Below are 15,721 nucleotides of genomic sequence, written 5' to 3'. Positions count from 1 at the left end.
GGTCCTTAAGTGTGAGGACCGGTTGTCAGTTGGTGTTTTCAGCACTGTTGTAAGTCCAAACCATCACTAAGTGAATGGTTGTTAAGCGAGGACTACCTGCATTCCTTTCTGGACGATGGAATTCACAGGTACACCATGCCCGGCCAGAGAGGCTCTATTCCCTTTGCTCAATCGTGCATTTGACCAACCCTGCTTTACTCTCCTCCTTTCCCACGGACGGTGGGCTATCTTAACGCTCCTGAGCTACAGGCTGCAAGCCCAAGATCTTCCAAGAGCCCGCTTTTGACTTAGCTAAGCTAAACGAGAACACAAAACACGCCTTTGTGTTTTCTGGAATGTGTGGCGCCTATCCAAAAGGGACTCAGACCGTACTGTAACTGTGGCCTCAGAGCAATACTTGAAAAGTTCTGCAAGAAGGGGCAAGGGGCATCAGGGGGAACAATCTGGTTTTTCCAAAGCTGCAGCTTCTCTGTTGGGCCTTAATTGTTTTATCTCACCTGTGTGACAAGGGCCTTGCTTACCGCACGCGCCAAACGACATCTCAAGCGGTTTTGTCTAGCATCCGTGTTTTTAATCCCAGGTCAGTTGTGGTTTCCCTGGGCTGCCAACTGCAACGTGTTTCAAAAACATGGGACTTTTTAATTCTGCAGAAGAAGGTCTGTGCTATTTTCCTAGCAGAAAATCCAGCTCAGGAACTTTGTGCTGTGAGCCTTGTTGACAAGGGCTGTTGTAATTGACTAAGATGAGTTTTCCCCATTTGTGAAATTGACTAGAGAAAGGGCATTTTTAGCAGAAATAAACTGAATTTACAGTACAATGTATCTTACTAGCTGGAAGAAAGCCTGGGATAGTTGCACACTTGTGTTTCTCAAGTAGCCCTGCCATTCTGCGATCGGACTTTATCATTTTTAGTTTATTCCTCCTCTGCAAAACTTCACACCTCTGATAGAGACACATTACAGTAATTGCCCAGCATTTTTGCGGCCTGTTGGGTATCGATCCCTCGGTCTTCTGATGCTCTGCCATTATTGATCAAATGCAATATGCTTAATTGCTTGCTATCTATGCTAGGCTAGTTCATTTCAGCTTTTTTTTTCAAACTGCCTTGTGGATCCTCCTAGGATTGAAAATATACGTGTGGTGGAAATGAAAATAACATTATTTAGAAGGAAGTCCCACTGTGTTCAATCAAGGCCATGTCCCCACCCCCACCCCCCAAAAAACCTGGAGTATCAAATTAGAGAGTGTTCATTATTACAGGATTGCTTTTAACCGCTTTTATTTATTTTTAACTTTGTTCTGTATGGATTTTGGGCTTACTTGCTCAGGATTGTTAGGACTGACACATTATAAAGGCTGGAGCGGATGAATAAATAAACCCCCACATCATCTGTTTAAGTTTGCAGCCAAAGTAAGTGTAATATCCACAGCTGGACAAAACCTTTATGCAAATATTGGATTACTTTTCATGGATACACATACTTAGGATTTAGTTATGCCATTTGTAGGAGGCTCAATAAATATTATGGGTCCCTTTGCAGTGGTAGGTCTGGGTGATGTGCAAAACAGCAGAGCGAAAAGCCCATTGATCAGACGACGGAATGCAACAGGAATTTAACATTCCAGCAATTGGTTCAGGGTATCCCCAGGAAGAATTAGTGGATCAGTTGCACCCCTAATAAAAATCACAGCGAGATCCTGGCCTTGAATGAAGGCTGTCCCTTTCGGGAGGCGAGAAAAGTCGCATTTTTCAGCGCCTGTGCCCTCACCCACAGCTCGCAAAGAATGCCACCTCTTTGCCCAGCTATGCCCGCAGGGCACGTTGATCCAAGTTCAACAACATCCACCATAAATGCAACCTTTTATGTTTTGTTCTCTTGGGGAGGTTTCATCCCCTCCTCTCCCCCTTTTCTTGTCCCCACTGCTTGGCTCCCCTCAAAGCCAAACGCCACCTTCTCATTGGTTCCAGATTTCTGCAGAGATGGCATCCTTTGGGGCAGGCAAGTTCTTAAGCCAAGGGTGCCACCCTCTCAGGCATTACACAGGAAGGCTTTGCCACCAGCTTTTCCCCTCCATGTGGCTGGGAATTGGACAGTAACCCAAGACATGGGGATCCCAGCCGACGCAGGAAGGGGAAAACCCTTCCTGTTTTCGGTGCTGATGTCCACAATGGGTAAGTGGCGTTCTCAAGGGAAAGATTTGCTCTGCTCTGCCAAGAACCAGTCGCCTCCGTCTTCGATTTCAGATGTTTGAAAAGTGTGATGACGTCTCTGGCTTTTTCCTGACAGGGTCATTTACGGGTAGACTGCCTCTGAAGGTGGAGGCTCTGCCCCGGGCGTAGATTGTTGAGAACCAGTCCCAAGCTTCTTCTCTTGAGATTTCATGCATTCCTAATACTATTTCCACAACATCGTTTTGTTGTTTTGTTATCGGTGCCCGACGTTCAACTTCTCTACCTGCAACTGCAGCATGGGCTACGTTGTTATACCGCCCTCTGCAAGTTTGCCAAATCCTTTTTTTCGTTGTTATTAAGATGCCTAAAGCAGGGGCCATCGCCATGTGGCCGAGAGTGCCATGAGCGAAGTGCATTCTGCAGAAAATATCTTTTTAGTGTTCATCTGCTGCCCCGTTCTGCAGATTTCTTGGCATGGTTTGGCTAATAATGGTTTGGATCGTGGTTTAGTTAAGGGGATGGGTAACACGGGCTGATTCAAAGGCAATCAATTCTAGGAAATGGTTTGGTCCTCTCTCTCTCCAGTCTGAGCTGGGAACTCTGCAAATTCTGGGCAGAAATTCTTCATGTGGAGGACTATTTATATCTCAAAGCTTCACATCCTCCTGTCATTCACCCAATCCCTTTTTCTCCTGAAATGGTGCAGCTGAGCTTTCTCTTCAATAAAATCTAGGCTGCGGTTTACTTCCCAATCCTTCTTCCCTTGGGATGGTGGGAAAATTAAGGGGAAAGGACCAATTTAAGGACATTTGGTGGGGAAAAAGACATTGTGAATTTCTAAAGGGCAGGGACCATTAGGGGAGAGCCATGTCAGTCTAAGACAGCCCAAAATCAGGAATTCGGGGGCACCTTTTCCGACTAACAAAGTGTTAAATGTCTTGAACTTCTGCCTGTTAATCCCAAATGCCTTTTAATTTAATTTAAAGCAGGGGAAAGCACTGATAGTGCCTTGGTTAACTTAATAAGTAAGCAATAACCACGATTTCTGTTGTCAGTCTTGTTGCGACAACAGTGTCCTGTTGCACCTTGAAACTTAAGCAATGGGGTTCACGCAACACCCAGACGGTGCTTTGCTTACTCGTGATTTGTTGGGAAAAGCCACCTTTGGCCGGGCTCCCCCACCGTGCTAAGCCCAAACTGGACAAACCATGGTTAGCATGATGAGCGAACCTGTTGAACCATCGTCTGCCCTGAAGCTTCATGGACTAACTTAAGCTTTAAAATGCAGTGACATGCTCTGTTGTGCGGGCTGCAGCAAGGTTCTCCCCTTTCGAAATGATTTTCCTAACCTTTCTTTCTCCATGAAGGAAAAAAAATGCAAGCCGTTATGGTGCAGGATGGACTTTAAATTGCTTCCCATTCGGCCAAGAAGCATATTAGCCGAACAAAGCAATATATTTTATATTGCTCTGAGACATCTTTGGAGGAGTTGATCAGGGAACTGGGCGTGGGATGGGAAACAGAAGGGAGAACTGTGTCTGACCAGACACGCATTTGAACTGACAAATTAGATTTATCACTAATTATAAACGCCCGAGCTTCTGTATCCCTAATCCTCCTGGAGCGTGTCTGCCTCCATCTTTACCTTTGACAGTAATTATATTCTTTGCCATTTCTGCTGGGCAAAGAGACCCACATATGGCTTGCAGGAGGACATCCATCCTGGGAAAGAGCTGTTATTTTGATTCAGGATTCCCCAGAAGATCTCTTTCTCCAGAAGCAACTTTCTCCCCAGTTGAAAAGAATTGAGAAAGGAGAAAGGGCAAGGAAGGGACGAAGTAAAGCAAAATAAAAAGGAATTAGGCAAGCAGAAGAACAGGAGATTTAACAGGAGATTTGCAAGGTTCAGAATTGATTCTTCCAAACCTGAACTATTGCACAGTGTAGCCAAGAACTAGGATTCTTGGCTTAATGCAATGTGCATGAACCCAAATAGGACTGAAGCCTGCAGTGTTTCTTTAGGGAAATGCAATTCTTTCTTGCCTTCCCAAATGCCCTGGTCCCCGTAGGAGGAAATGGACTTTAATCAGCCCTGGATTCAAAATCATACCAAATTTAAATTAGATCACCCCATCCCGTTGAACTGACCCTGAAAACGGATGATGAAGGGACCCTGCTGAAAAACTGGGGTATTCCTTTGCCGGCCAATTGGCTGATTTCAACCTTGCCAAAACCTTTGCTTTTTAAAATTAGGTAAATCACCCATCCTGGGTGTTTTAGAAAAGTCGTCTGAAGACTGCCCTTCTAGATGAATCTCAGATTTATTCTGCCCAACCGAGCCCAGCATTTATTTGTGATTTATTGGTTTATACTTGCATCGTTACAACCCTCAGCCCAGCACACCTATCTTCCCCCAAGTTTTCTTAATTGCAGCAATGTCGTTAAATAAATGAGGATTTTAAAACATCTTATAAATCTCTGGGTGGTTTAAATCGACCCCTCTCTTTATCTCAATCTTAACTTCTTGCTCTGGCTACGATTCTAGAAATCGTATTCTGGAGCAGGGAATGGTCCCAGTCAAGGGATACCATCTGGAGACTGGGTTTTGGAATTAAGAAAGGGTGATATATAGGAGGCAAGCATCCTTCCTTTCTCGGAATGTACCTTTTATGTCCAATCATCCTCACGATGCCATCTAAAATAATACAGCTTCATTTCCATCCTATCCCAGATGTTGAACGTGGGGAGTTATTCTTACAGGGTTTCTAGTGAAGTGCATCGGGCCGTTGGAGAATAGACTGCGGCGATGCAAATGGGGTAATTTCCTGGTCTTATTCATTTATTTATTTGCCAACTTCATCACCGCCCATCTCCCCTGCAAGGAGGGAGTTTGATTTAAGATGGGCAAACGGATCGAGTTTTATGAATTGTATGTTTTGAAATCAGCTCTGAAATGTTTGATCCAGCTTGTCCTTACCAAAATGGGTGAGAAGAAGAAAACTCGCTGAGTTCTATTAGTTTTAAAATCCTCAGTAACAGGGGAGGCAAGAACAGACACATCTCCACACAGTGCCAAAATTGGCCTGTGGAACTCCAAGCCTCAGGATGGAGCAATCTGGTTTGAAAGCTTAGGGTGAAATTTAATGGTGGAGATTAGAGATAAGTAGTGGGTGAAAACTGGAATGTAATGGCTTAAATCAGGGCTGGGCAATTTCTGCAAAGGATTTAAGAAATCAGACGAGGGATTAAGGGTTGCCACTGAGTATCCAACTTTGGGCCAGAATGTTAAACTGAGGCGCATGAGAACCAGGTTCAGCCAGGATGCTATTGGGTCAATTACTGTTTTCTGTCATGCTCTGCCTCACAAGAAGGAGAATATAATTTAAGAAATCAGGCATGGTAATGTAAGAGAGCCTCCACCTTTAAAGGCAGTCTACCTCTGAATGTTAGAGGCAAGCAAGAGGAGAAGGCTGTTGTGCTTTGCTCAAGAGAATCTGGCTGGTTTCTGGATTCATCTAGAAAGGCAGTTTTCAGATAACCTTTTTAATACACCCAGGTTGGGCGATTTATCACTCACCGAATATTGCTGGATTGTTGATGTGGGGGAACTGAGGGAAAGTGGGAATCTTTAAAAATAAACAGGCAAGTCACAGATGCTCTGTGTTTGCTTGCATGGAAAGAAGGAAGGAAGGAAGGAAGGAAGGAAAGAAGGAAAGAAGGAAAGAAGGAAAGAAGGAAGGAAAGAAAAAAAGAGGGAGGGAGGGGGAAGGAAGGAAGGATTTATTTTGCCCTTGCTGTAAGTTATAGGCATCTCTATCTGTCTGAGTTTGATTTGACAGCAAACTCTTTCTGTGCACAGGTTAGAAGGTGAATCAAACACCATTATTGACTTTTCAACCCTTTTCTACAACTGCCACAGATATCCACAATTGTCCCTTGACAACTCTGAGAGCTAAAAGCTTTTCTCTCTCTCTCCTTTTTAAAATCCCTGTTGTTACACTTGCTATTCTTCCTGCTTAATCTTCTACCATCCCTTGGTGAGCAAAAAGCCATGTGCAAAAATGATTCGATCGACCCTTTCCTCAGTCAAATCGTCTTCTTTCTGCTTTGTCTGCAGAAGGAGACGTTCCAGATGTGACTACATAAACCATAAGGAAGATGAGCAGTTTAGGAAACAGCGTATCTTGCATGAAAACAGTCCCAGTGTCTCCACACTGATTAAAAAAAAAAAGCACATGATGAATATTTTAGGAAGAATCCATATCTTTAGCCCTATTCCATTTAGGATCATGAGGACTAGAATCTTTCTTGATCTTTAAGGGAGGCTTAAAAGTTAGGCTCCGAGATGGAGCACCTTCTTGCATGGAATAGATCCAATCTGCTATAGGGCTAAGAAAAAGCTCAGTTAAAAACCATGAACAGTTTGTGGCAAATCAGGGCTTGGCTTGAGACATCATGTCAGCCATTCAGTAAACTACCATTAAACCATCCACAGCTTGGAAAGGCTGCACCGGCCCTTTACAGCCATGCAAGACTGCCTTACCTATAGGGGAACGCCAGAAGCTGTCCACATTTTTTCTCAACTGTTGCTCAACGTAATTTATTCTTGTTTGCTAAAACTTATAAAGGAATTTCTTTGTTGACTGCTGAAGCAGCGATTCCCCCAAATTTGATTGACAGAGCCAAGATGTAGTCCTGGGAAAGAGACCTCAAAGTTTAAAAACTTTGCAGCGCTTCTGGGTGGCTTATCTTGTCTTATTCCTTAAAGTGCAAACAGAACTGGCTTTGACAAGAACCAGATTAGCTAAAAAGTTGGATGACGTAGCTTGTGCTTCGCCAGAGTGCGGGAATCCTGCCAAAGTTTTAGGACACCTTAAACCAGAAGATGGTTTGTTAACTGGGGCACGGCCTGATCTATAAATATAGCAGTTGTGCTTTGCGAACACAGGCTAAGTTTTATGTTTCGGATAAACCCAGTCTTCTGGTTTCCTGAGAGGGCATTGGAAAGATCCCACTGGCTAAAATCTGCATCGCACTTTGAAATCCCCAAATCTGCAATCCCTTGGCATTCCCATCCATCGGGGGAAAGCAGGACTATGCAATATCTTTCATACTGGTGGAAAATCAAACCTGCAGAGGCGTTTGTCATTTTTTTGTCTAGGTCTGCATAAAATCATGCAGAAAAAGAAAAGAAAAAAAAGGGGGGGGGGTTGAGAAGGGGAGAACTTTCCACCACCATACAGCAAAAAAGCAGGAGGGAAATTTCCCACTCACAAAACTGCCCCAACAGTTTGGAATTTGCAGCCCAGGGTGGGAGAAAAGGAGAGGATTGTGTGGCCTCACAAAGACTTCCTTTGATTCCAAATGTCAGAACTCAGCAATGTTCTGCAGCCTGCTTCAGGAGCGGCTGTGGACCACAGCTGGTTTTTATGGAAGAGGCTACCCACTTCCCAGATGGATGGGTGAGAAGGCAGAGGTGAGGCAGACATTTGCAAAGATCAGAGGCCTTGCATATTTTTCCATCAGAATAATGAGGCTTTCTCCCCATCCACCATGTGCTCATTGCCCCACAGACATCCACCCAGCCACCTCTGGATTGATTGAACATACGTACGGTGATCATATTTTCTTGGGAAAAAAAAGTCAAGGACTAACTTGAAAAAGGGGCAGATCCAAAAGAGGTTCATCGGGATACAAACATTTAATTGCTGATGTTGATAACGTTGCTTTCCCAAGGAAACTTCAAGAGCCAAACCAGGGAAAACTTTACCAAAAGGCATATTCTAACAAAAATGCCTAAAATCACAGTCTATGTCAATTTATTTGAAAAAATCCAATTTCCCTGTTTTTCACATAGGCTGTGCATTCAGTGCTACTGTCTGTACAGTCAAAGTGAAATGGTCCAAATAAAGGACCAAATAAAGTGAGTTTGGGAAAAATAAATACATCTAAAGGACAGCTTCCTGAAATAAAGGACTGTCCTTTATAATAAAGGATATATGGTCACTATATGCATATGTCATTCCTGGGCATCTCTACAGCACACTTCCAACAATTTTTTTTTAAAATGGCCACTATCTGTAGGTAATTAACACTCTCCTTCCCCCCAGTGAGCAGGACTGTGTATGAACATGTAAACACGCCTCTCTCAAGATTACACATCATGTCTTTGGGGTTTACAAAAGCTTACACTTGTTGTTAAAAGATAAAACACAAGATGTTAAGAGTTGGCCAACAGTGGGACGATCTCCCTCCAGAGGTTGTGGGTTCACCATCTGTGCAAGTTTTTAAGGAAGAGGCTGGACAGCCACTTCTCAAGGGTGGTTTAACTGGTTTTCCTGCACGGTGCAGAGGGTCAGACTAGATGACCCCTGGGGGATCCCTTTGCACACTACAATCCTTTGTAGGAGCTGTTTTGCACAGCCAGGCTCCACATTTCAAGGTTTCCCCCCCTTCCAAATAGGGTCAGACTAGATGACTCTTGGGGGTCCCTTCTCACACTACAATCCTTTGTAGGAGCTATTTTGCCCAACCAGGCTCCACATTTCAAGGTTTCCCCCCCTTCCAAATAGGGTCAGACTAGATGACTCTTGGGGGTCCCTTCTCACACTACAATCCTTTGTAGGAGCTATTTTGCCCAACCAGGCTCCACATTTCAAGGTTTCCCCCCCTTCCAAATAGGGTCAGACTAGATGACCCTTGGGGATCCCTTCTCACACTACAATCCTTTGTAGGAGCTATTTTGCCCAACCAGGCTCCACATTTCAAGGTTTCCCCCCCTTCCAAATAGGGTCAGACTAGATGACCCTTGGGGGGATCCCTTCTCACACTACAATCCTTTGTAGGAAGTGTTTTGCCCAACCAGGCTCCACATTTCAAAGTTTTTTCCCCCTCTCCAAATAGGGTCAGACTAGATGTCCCTTGGGGGTCCCTTCTCACACTACAATCCTTTGTAGGAGCTATTTTGCCCAGCCAGGCTCCACATTTCAAGGTTTTTTTTCCCCCGCTTCCAAATCCCATAAAGAACATGCAAACGTGTTCTGCACAGAAAGCGTTAACCAACCTTGGCACATCCTGTATGTTTTTGGAAGCCGAATACCTGGCATTTATTTGCAAAGCCCAACTGAAGATGTTATTTTTAGCTCTTTGGCAGAGAAGGCCACGGTTTCTCCTATTGATCGTTGCCTTCCCTAAGAAATTCCCCAAGGCTGTGGTGGTGGTCTGGGTTGAAATTATCTCCTTTTCTCTCTCCATTCCTCTTCACTCCCAGGACCACTGGGGTAGAGATCATATTCTGCCTATGGTTTGGCTTGCAAAAAGATCTTTAAAATTGTCCACAAAGTGGAACGAGAAGAGATGTCAAAATTAACTCGCTTAGGGAAAGATCAGCGACTGCATTTATTAGGGACCGGAAACCCCTGGTGGACGCTTTGCTGAAAAAAAGAATTAAAAAATGAACCGGTAATTGCTGGATTTGCTGGTTAGAAGGGGCAGATTATGGAAATCAGGAACTTTGGATCTAACCTTAGCGAGAGAGGATGAAATATCAGTGTGCTTATAACGGTATTCTCAAGCGCTCTTTGTTTGCACAGTGACATTGAAATGTCCATTAACAACATGGGTTGGGTTTGAACAACGGGGGCATTCTGGGTCAATCTAAACTCACCTGGTCCATCCTTTTAAGAGGACTTGCCTTTTTGGGATGTGGGCAGAAGCCTTAGGAGAACGATCAGGGACCAACCAGTCAATTATTTCCTCCCCTCTCTTCTTCTGTAGTGCTGTCTCCAACTTTGGCCATCAAAGTTTACACAGCTAACGAGATCCACGGCACACTGGGATCTAAAATTAAGCTCTCCTGTTCTTTCTGGTCCAATGAGTGGATCTCAGATGACATTTCCATCACTTGGCACTTTCAGCCGGAACGTGGAAAGGACAGCATTTCGGTAAAAAGGAAAAAAAACAAAAAGATGTATTTTTCAGATGCACGGAAGCTGGCTTTCTGCCTCGACCCAGACTGGATGTTTTGCTTTTGCATTTCACTTGGTGGGATCGATGCAGCCGTGGGAACGTACGGCTCAGGGCTCCCAAATGTTTTAAAAATTGCTTTGCCCCAGTTGCTAGGGCAGGGTGGAAAATTTTTCCAGATTTCCTGGAAAAAATAATGGGAGAGGCTAAGAGTATGATTGAAGACTGTGTCAGGTAGATCTAAGGAGGGATCTAAGGGCAGATGGAGAGGGGTCTAAGGGATCTAAGGGATCTAAGGGCAGATGGAGATGTGTCTAAGGGATCTAAGGGCACATGGAGAGGGATCGAAGGGATCAAAGGGCACATGGAGAGGGATCGAAGGGATCTAAGGGATCTAAGGGCAGATGGAAAGGGGTCTAAGGGATCTAAGGGCAGATGGAGAGGGATCGAAGGGCAGATGGATAGGGATATAAGGGATCTAAGGGATCTAAAAGCAGATGGAGGGGGCTCTAAGGGATCTAAGGGCAGATGGATAGGGATCTAAGGAATCTAAGAGATTGAAGGGCAGATGGAGAGGGATCTAAGGGATCGAAGGGCAGATGGATAGGGATCTAAGGGATCTAAGGAATCTAAGGGCAAATCAATAGATGACACTTCACCCCTCCATCCAACCCAGCCCTGACTGACCATCATTATAGATACAGTAGAACTTCCTGCCAGAGGAGGAGCTACAATATTTTGGCTGCAAAAATAGAGATGACCACTAGAGGGCAGCCCCCCAAAATGAGCTTTAATCTGTTGGCTGCCCTCTTCTGGTTCCATCTATATTGCACTCCTGATCTGATGCTTCTCTACAGTATTTTCATCCTAGCCCAACCAATTCTTCTGCTCTGGTCGCCCCAGATATTTCATTATGCCAAAGGCCAGCACTACATTGACAATGTCGGGTCCTTCAAGGAGCGCATTGAGTGGATCGGGGACCCTCGCTGGAAAGACGGCTCCATTATCATCCATGACCTGGAATACACCGACAACGGGACCTACACTTGCGACGTCAAAAACCCACCAGACATTGTAGGGAGAACATCGCAAGTCACCCTCTACGTCTTTGAGAACGGTAACGCTCCTTGACCAGCGGAGCTTTGCTGGCGGGGTTGCTGTGATTTCCCCATTTCCAGTCAATGTGATGCTGCAGCCTTTGGGGTGTAGCGAAAGTGCTGGTCTAGGAGTGGGGAGGGCCGGCTGCAGTCTACCCATGGCATGGAAGCTTCCTGGGTGATGGTCACTTTCTCTCAGCCCAACCTACCTTACAGGGTTGTTGTTATGGGGAAAATAGGAGGAAGAAGTCCATGGCCTTGAGCTCCTGTACAAAACAGGCAGGATATAAATCTAAGATGGGGAAGGAGAAGGAGGAAGTGGGAGGGAGGGAGGGAGGGAGGGAGGAGAAAGGAAGGAAGGAAAGAGACAGGGGAAGGAAGGAAGGAAGGAAGGAAGGAAGGAAGGAAGGAAGGAAGGAAGGAGGGAGGGAGGGAGGGAGGAGGAAGGAAGGAAGGAAGGAAAGAGACAGGAAAAGGAAGGAAGGAAGGAGAATAGGAAGGAAGGAAGGAAGGAAGGAGGGAGGGAGGGAGGGAGGAAGGAAGGAAGGAAGGAAGGAAGGAAGGAAGGAAGGAAGGAAGGAAGGAAGGAGGGTGGGAGGAGGGAGGGAGGAAGGAAGGAAGGAAGGAAGGAGCAAGCAGCTGTTCCTGGTCGATCCCTTTCCCCAGGTTCTCCCCCTACACCTTAAGTCAAGGCAATCTCCCCTCCTTGGGTTTTCAGCCCATTGAACTCAATGGACCACGATGCAGGGTTTCCATGGGGAAAGCAACCTTTTGGGGTGGTGTTTGAATGGGTGGCTTGAATGAAAATCATTGAGTTGAAGCAGGGCTGCTGAGCAACCCAGTTAGAGAGGTTGCACAGTTCAATAACATTCCCCCCCCTCCCTCCCTCCCTCCCTCCCTTCCCACCTCTCTCTCTTTCTCTCCTTCTTCCCCAGTCCCTACCAAATACGGCCAAGTGCTGGGAGGCATAATCGGAGGCGTGCTGGCCGTGGTCCTGGTAGTCCTGCTGATAGCTTATCTCGTCAGGTACTGCTGGCTGAGGAGGCAAGCCACCCTCCAGAGGCGGCTCAGGTAAGTCCGAGGAGGGCGGGAGCGATTCACCCCCTCCCCGGCTCCACACCGCTACCCCTTCGCGCTAAATATTAAAATGAGAATTCTCCCTTTGAGATCCCTTCCCCGGCTTTCCAGCTTGATGCCCTCCAGAGCTGAGGGACGCCGGCAGGCCCCAGGCCAGTCCGGTACAGCCGGGTGGGGAATGATGGGAGTTGTAGTCCCACATCTCTGGAGGGCCTCGGGTTAGGAAAGGCTGCACTAGGCTTCTCTGGAGTGCCTCGGTTTGCAAGGCGATGCCTTGAGAGTGTCTCTTCCATAAGCCCATGACAAAAGGCTTGTCACTCCCACTGCATTTCAAACGCAAGCACAAAGCACACCTGCACACGACTGCGGGTGCAAAGAAAGGAAAGCAGTGAATTTCCACGTTTCCTGTGGTTTTCTAAATCCAATAATTGCCTGCCATTTGCATGCATCTGCGTAGAAACAGAGTTTCACAATAAGTGGCGTTCATGCATCAAGGGGGGGAGCTTGCTCCTCCCGGGGCCAGATCCAAAGTGGACAGTAAATTCCATGGAGTTTCCCTTCTCTTGTGAATTTCAGAGGCAAATCTCATCCAACCCATCCCCCCACCTGATAATTCCCTTTTTTTCAGTTTCACCACAGCAATGCACCACACTGCTTACAGGTAGTCCTCGACGTACAACCACAGTTGGGACCGGAACGTCCGTCGCTAAGCAATGCGGTTATTGAGTCGTGCCCGACTTTACAGCCTTTTTCGTCATGGTCATTAAGCAAATCACATGGTCATTAAGTGAACCTGGCTTCCCTCTCTGACTTTGCTTGTCAGAAGTTCACAAATGGCAAACATGTGATCCCAGGATGCTGCAACCATCATAAATACGTGCCTGAATTTTGATCACGTGACCACAGAGATGCTGTGACGGTTGTAAGTGTGAGGACTGGTCATAAGTCACTTTTTTTCAGTGCCGTCATAACGGTTGTTAAACGAATGGTTGTAAGCTGAGGACTATCTGTACTTCTTCCTGCTTCTCTCACTGTTGTGTCCTTTCCTTAGCAGCCATGTGCAAGTTAAACATAGACGTTGCAGTGCATGAAAAGCACTGAGTAGAACCAGTTTTGGGGGGAGAGGGGGGAATCCAGCCTTCTCGAGAAAAATGGCATCAAATCATGCACCACATGTTCCTGAAACAAGGCCCTTTTCACCCAGGGGTAGGTCTGCCTTCACAATCTTTAGCACAACGTAAGTTGAGCTTTGAGGCTTTCTCAAAGCTCCCCCCATCTATCGCCTTCCTTGTTCCCAAACTTTCAGCCATTGTACATCAATATGCGCCTCTGTTCTTATTTCCTTTTAGCGCTATGGAGAAAGGGAAACTGAGGCTCGGAAAGGATTCTTCCAAAAGACGCCATCAGGTGAGACTTTGAGAGCGTGAGCGAGAAGTGCGGGGGGAATAGAGGGCGAAGGATTACGGCCGGGAGGAGGGTCCCGAAGTAATGATCGGTCTGCCTTCCCAGGTAGGCCAGACAGGAAACATGACCAGATGAGCTAATTCTACTTTATTGTAAGGCTGCATTAACAGAACCTTGCAAGACTGAAAGTACAAATCTCCTGCCGTCTCCTTTCCAGCTCAAGAAACTAGGGAGGGTCCCTTCTGAGCCTCTTTCTCCACCCATTATGCAGCTGCGGGCTAAGCCGCCTCTTATCTGACCATTCAAGGCAGCATCTCTTAGCCCCGTCTCTCAAGGCCTTTCCCACATACCCTTACATGATGTCAGTGGGGTTGACCCTACACAAACTGGGGTTATTTGGAAGCCACCACATTGGCTGGCCTGTTTTTCGCTGGCAAGCAAGGAAGGAGAGGTGCTTCAGCTTTGGGGGAGCATGTGCAGAGAGGCCACGATGCAAGCCCCACGTCCCCGGGATGACACAACGTAGGCACATGAAGGAGGGGCCATGGCAGCATTGCAACATAGCCCAGGGCCCGCACTCGGACTCTTCTGCCCTGGCCAGCCTCCATTTTCATGGGCCAATCTTCTCTTCTTTTCTCACTCCTCCCGGCAGACTCCTGTCCTGTACGCCATGCTGGACCACAGCCGTCTCACCAAATCCAGTGAGAAGAAATCCAGGGGAGGCCTGGGAGACTCACGCAAGGATAAGAAATAGCGGTTAGCCGGCAGAGAAGGTATCGGGAAGAAGGCAGGCAAGAAACAGGTGGTCTTGACCATTGAGATGGAACCAAAGAGGGACCAACTCGAGGCTGAAGGCCTCAAGCCTGCCGTCAAATCCCCCAGCAAGAACAGCCTCAAAAATGCTCTCATGAATATCATTAAAAGCGATTCAGCCAAGTAATTTGAACACAGAACCTTTCCTAGCCCTCCTTTTCCTCCACCCAGCCCTCTTGGCTTGTTAGGGCCACCAGATCTGGGCTGCAGTACTTCCGACTACCACTTGGGGGCAGTGAGGAGTCCATTTTGGGTTGTCTGCTGCCCCCTGCTGGCCATTTGGAAAACTGCGGCCCAGCAGTGATAGCCCTAATCATCCTGTAATGCAGTGTTTCTCCACCTTATCAACCTTAAAATGTGGGGTCTTCAACGCCCAGAATTCTGGCTGGCGAATTCTGGGCGTTGAAGTCCACCCATCTTAAAGTTGCTGAGGTCGAGGAACACTGTTCGGAGGCATAAACTACTAATGTAGTAATTCAGTTACTGCTGCAATAGTGTTTATAATCAGAGACTGTTGGCATCTGGCATCATCCTGCCCATGATGACCTGGCTTAAATCCATCTTTGTTCCTGCAATTTTGGGGGAGGGACCTTCATTTGCCTGGCAAAGTCGGACCCACTCAACCTACGAAGAATTCCTAGGCTAAGAAAGCAAAGTTTAAGTGGAAAATCCAAGCGAGGATCCCTCCTCCATATTCCAGGTTCTTCTGTTACGGATGTCTAGAAACAGACCTTGATCAGCTACGATCCAGCCTTTCATGTTAGCACGTTCTTTCCACCCTTCTGATGTGCCCCAAACTCACCAACTCAGCATGCAGGTACAGAGAGATGCTGCGTGTAGATAGGTGATCACAAAATGTACAGGACATTTGCTATTCTCACTACATTTTCACTGAAAGGGAAATTTCCCCCAGGAAATCCATCAGGCCCTAGACCCCATCCGTTGCCATGAGGATAAGCAAGCTGGGTGTCCCGTCATTTCAACAACCCCAATGCTTATAAATTGGCCAGAAAGATGCATAATTCTCCCAAAGAGGTACCTTCTTCTGCCCCGTTGGCTGTGACCCTCTTCTGCTCCATGACTTGAGCACAGATGTAATTTTTCTTTCTTTTTTCTTGTTTTTTAACCCAAGGACCACGTAATAGTCTGTGTGTCTCAGAGACTCAGAATGATGGTTTAATTCCCCTCAGAG

The 15,721-nt window shown here is 46.4% G+C and overlaps 2 protein-coding genes across 2 annotated transcripts in view; one reads left to right on the top strand and one right to left on the bottom strand.

Annotated features, from left to right (window-relative positions):
- The window catches only part of TTC9C (tetratricopeptide repeat domain 9C), a 395,268-nt gene that overhangs the window by 149,281 nt on the left and 230,266 nt on the right, over nucleotides 1–15,721 (bottom strand). The window lies entirely within an intron of this gene.
- On the top strand, nucleotides 2,026–15,615 carry MPZ (myelin protein zero). The gene is made up of 6 exons (XM_063316806.1): nucleotides 2,026–2,173; nucleotides 9,950–10,116; nucleotides 11,042–11,255; nucleotides 12,171–12,306; nucleotides 13,662–13,719; nucleotides 14,369–15,615. Exons 1-6 carry the CDS (start codon nucleotides 2,107–2,109, stop codon nucleotides 14,468–14,470), a joined length of 744 nt encoding a protein of 247 aa, XP_063172876.1. The 5' UTR covers nucleotides 2,026–2,106; the 3' UTR covers nucleotides 14,471–15,615.

Source organism: Candoia aspera, chromosome 17, assembly GCF_035149785.1.
Source record: "Candoia aspera isolate rCanAsp1 chromosome 17, rCanAsp1.hap2, whole genome shotgun sequence".
Lineage (NCBI taxonomy): Eukaryota > Metazoa > Chordata > Lepidosauria > Squamata > Boidae > Candoia > Candoia aspera.
The sequence above is the reverse complement of the archived record's forward strand: the minus strand, read 5'-3'. Positions and strand labels throughout refer to the sequence as shown.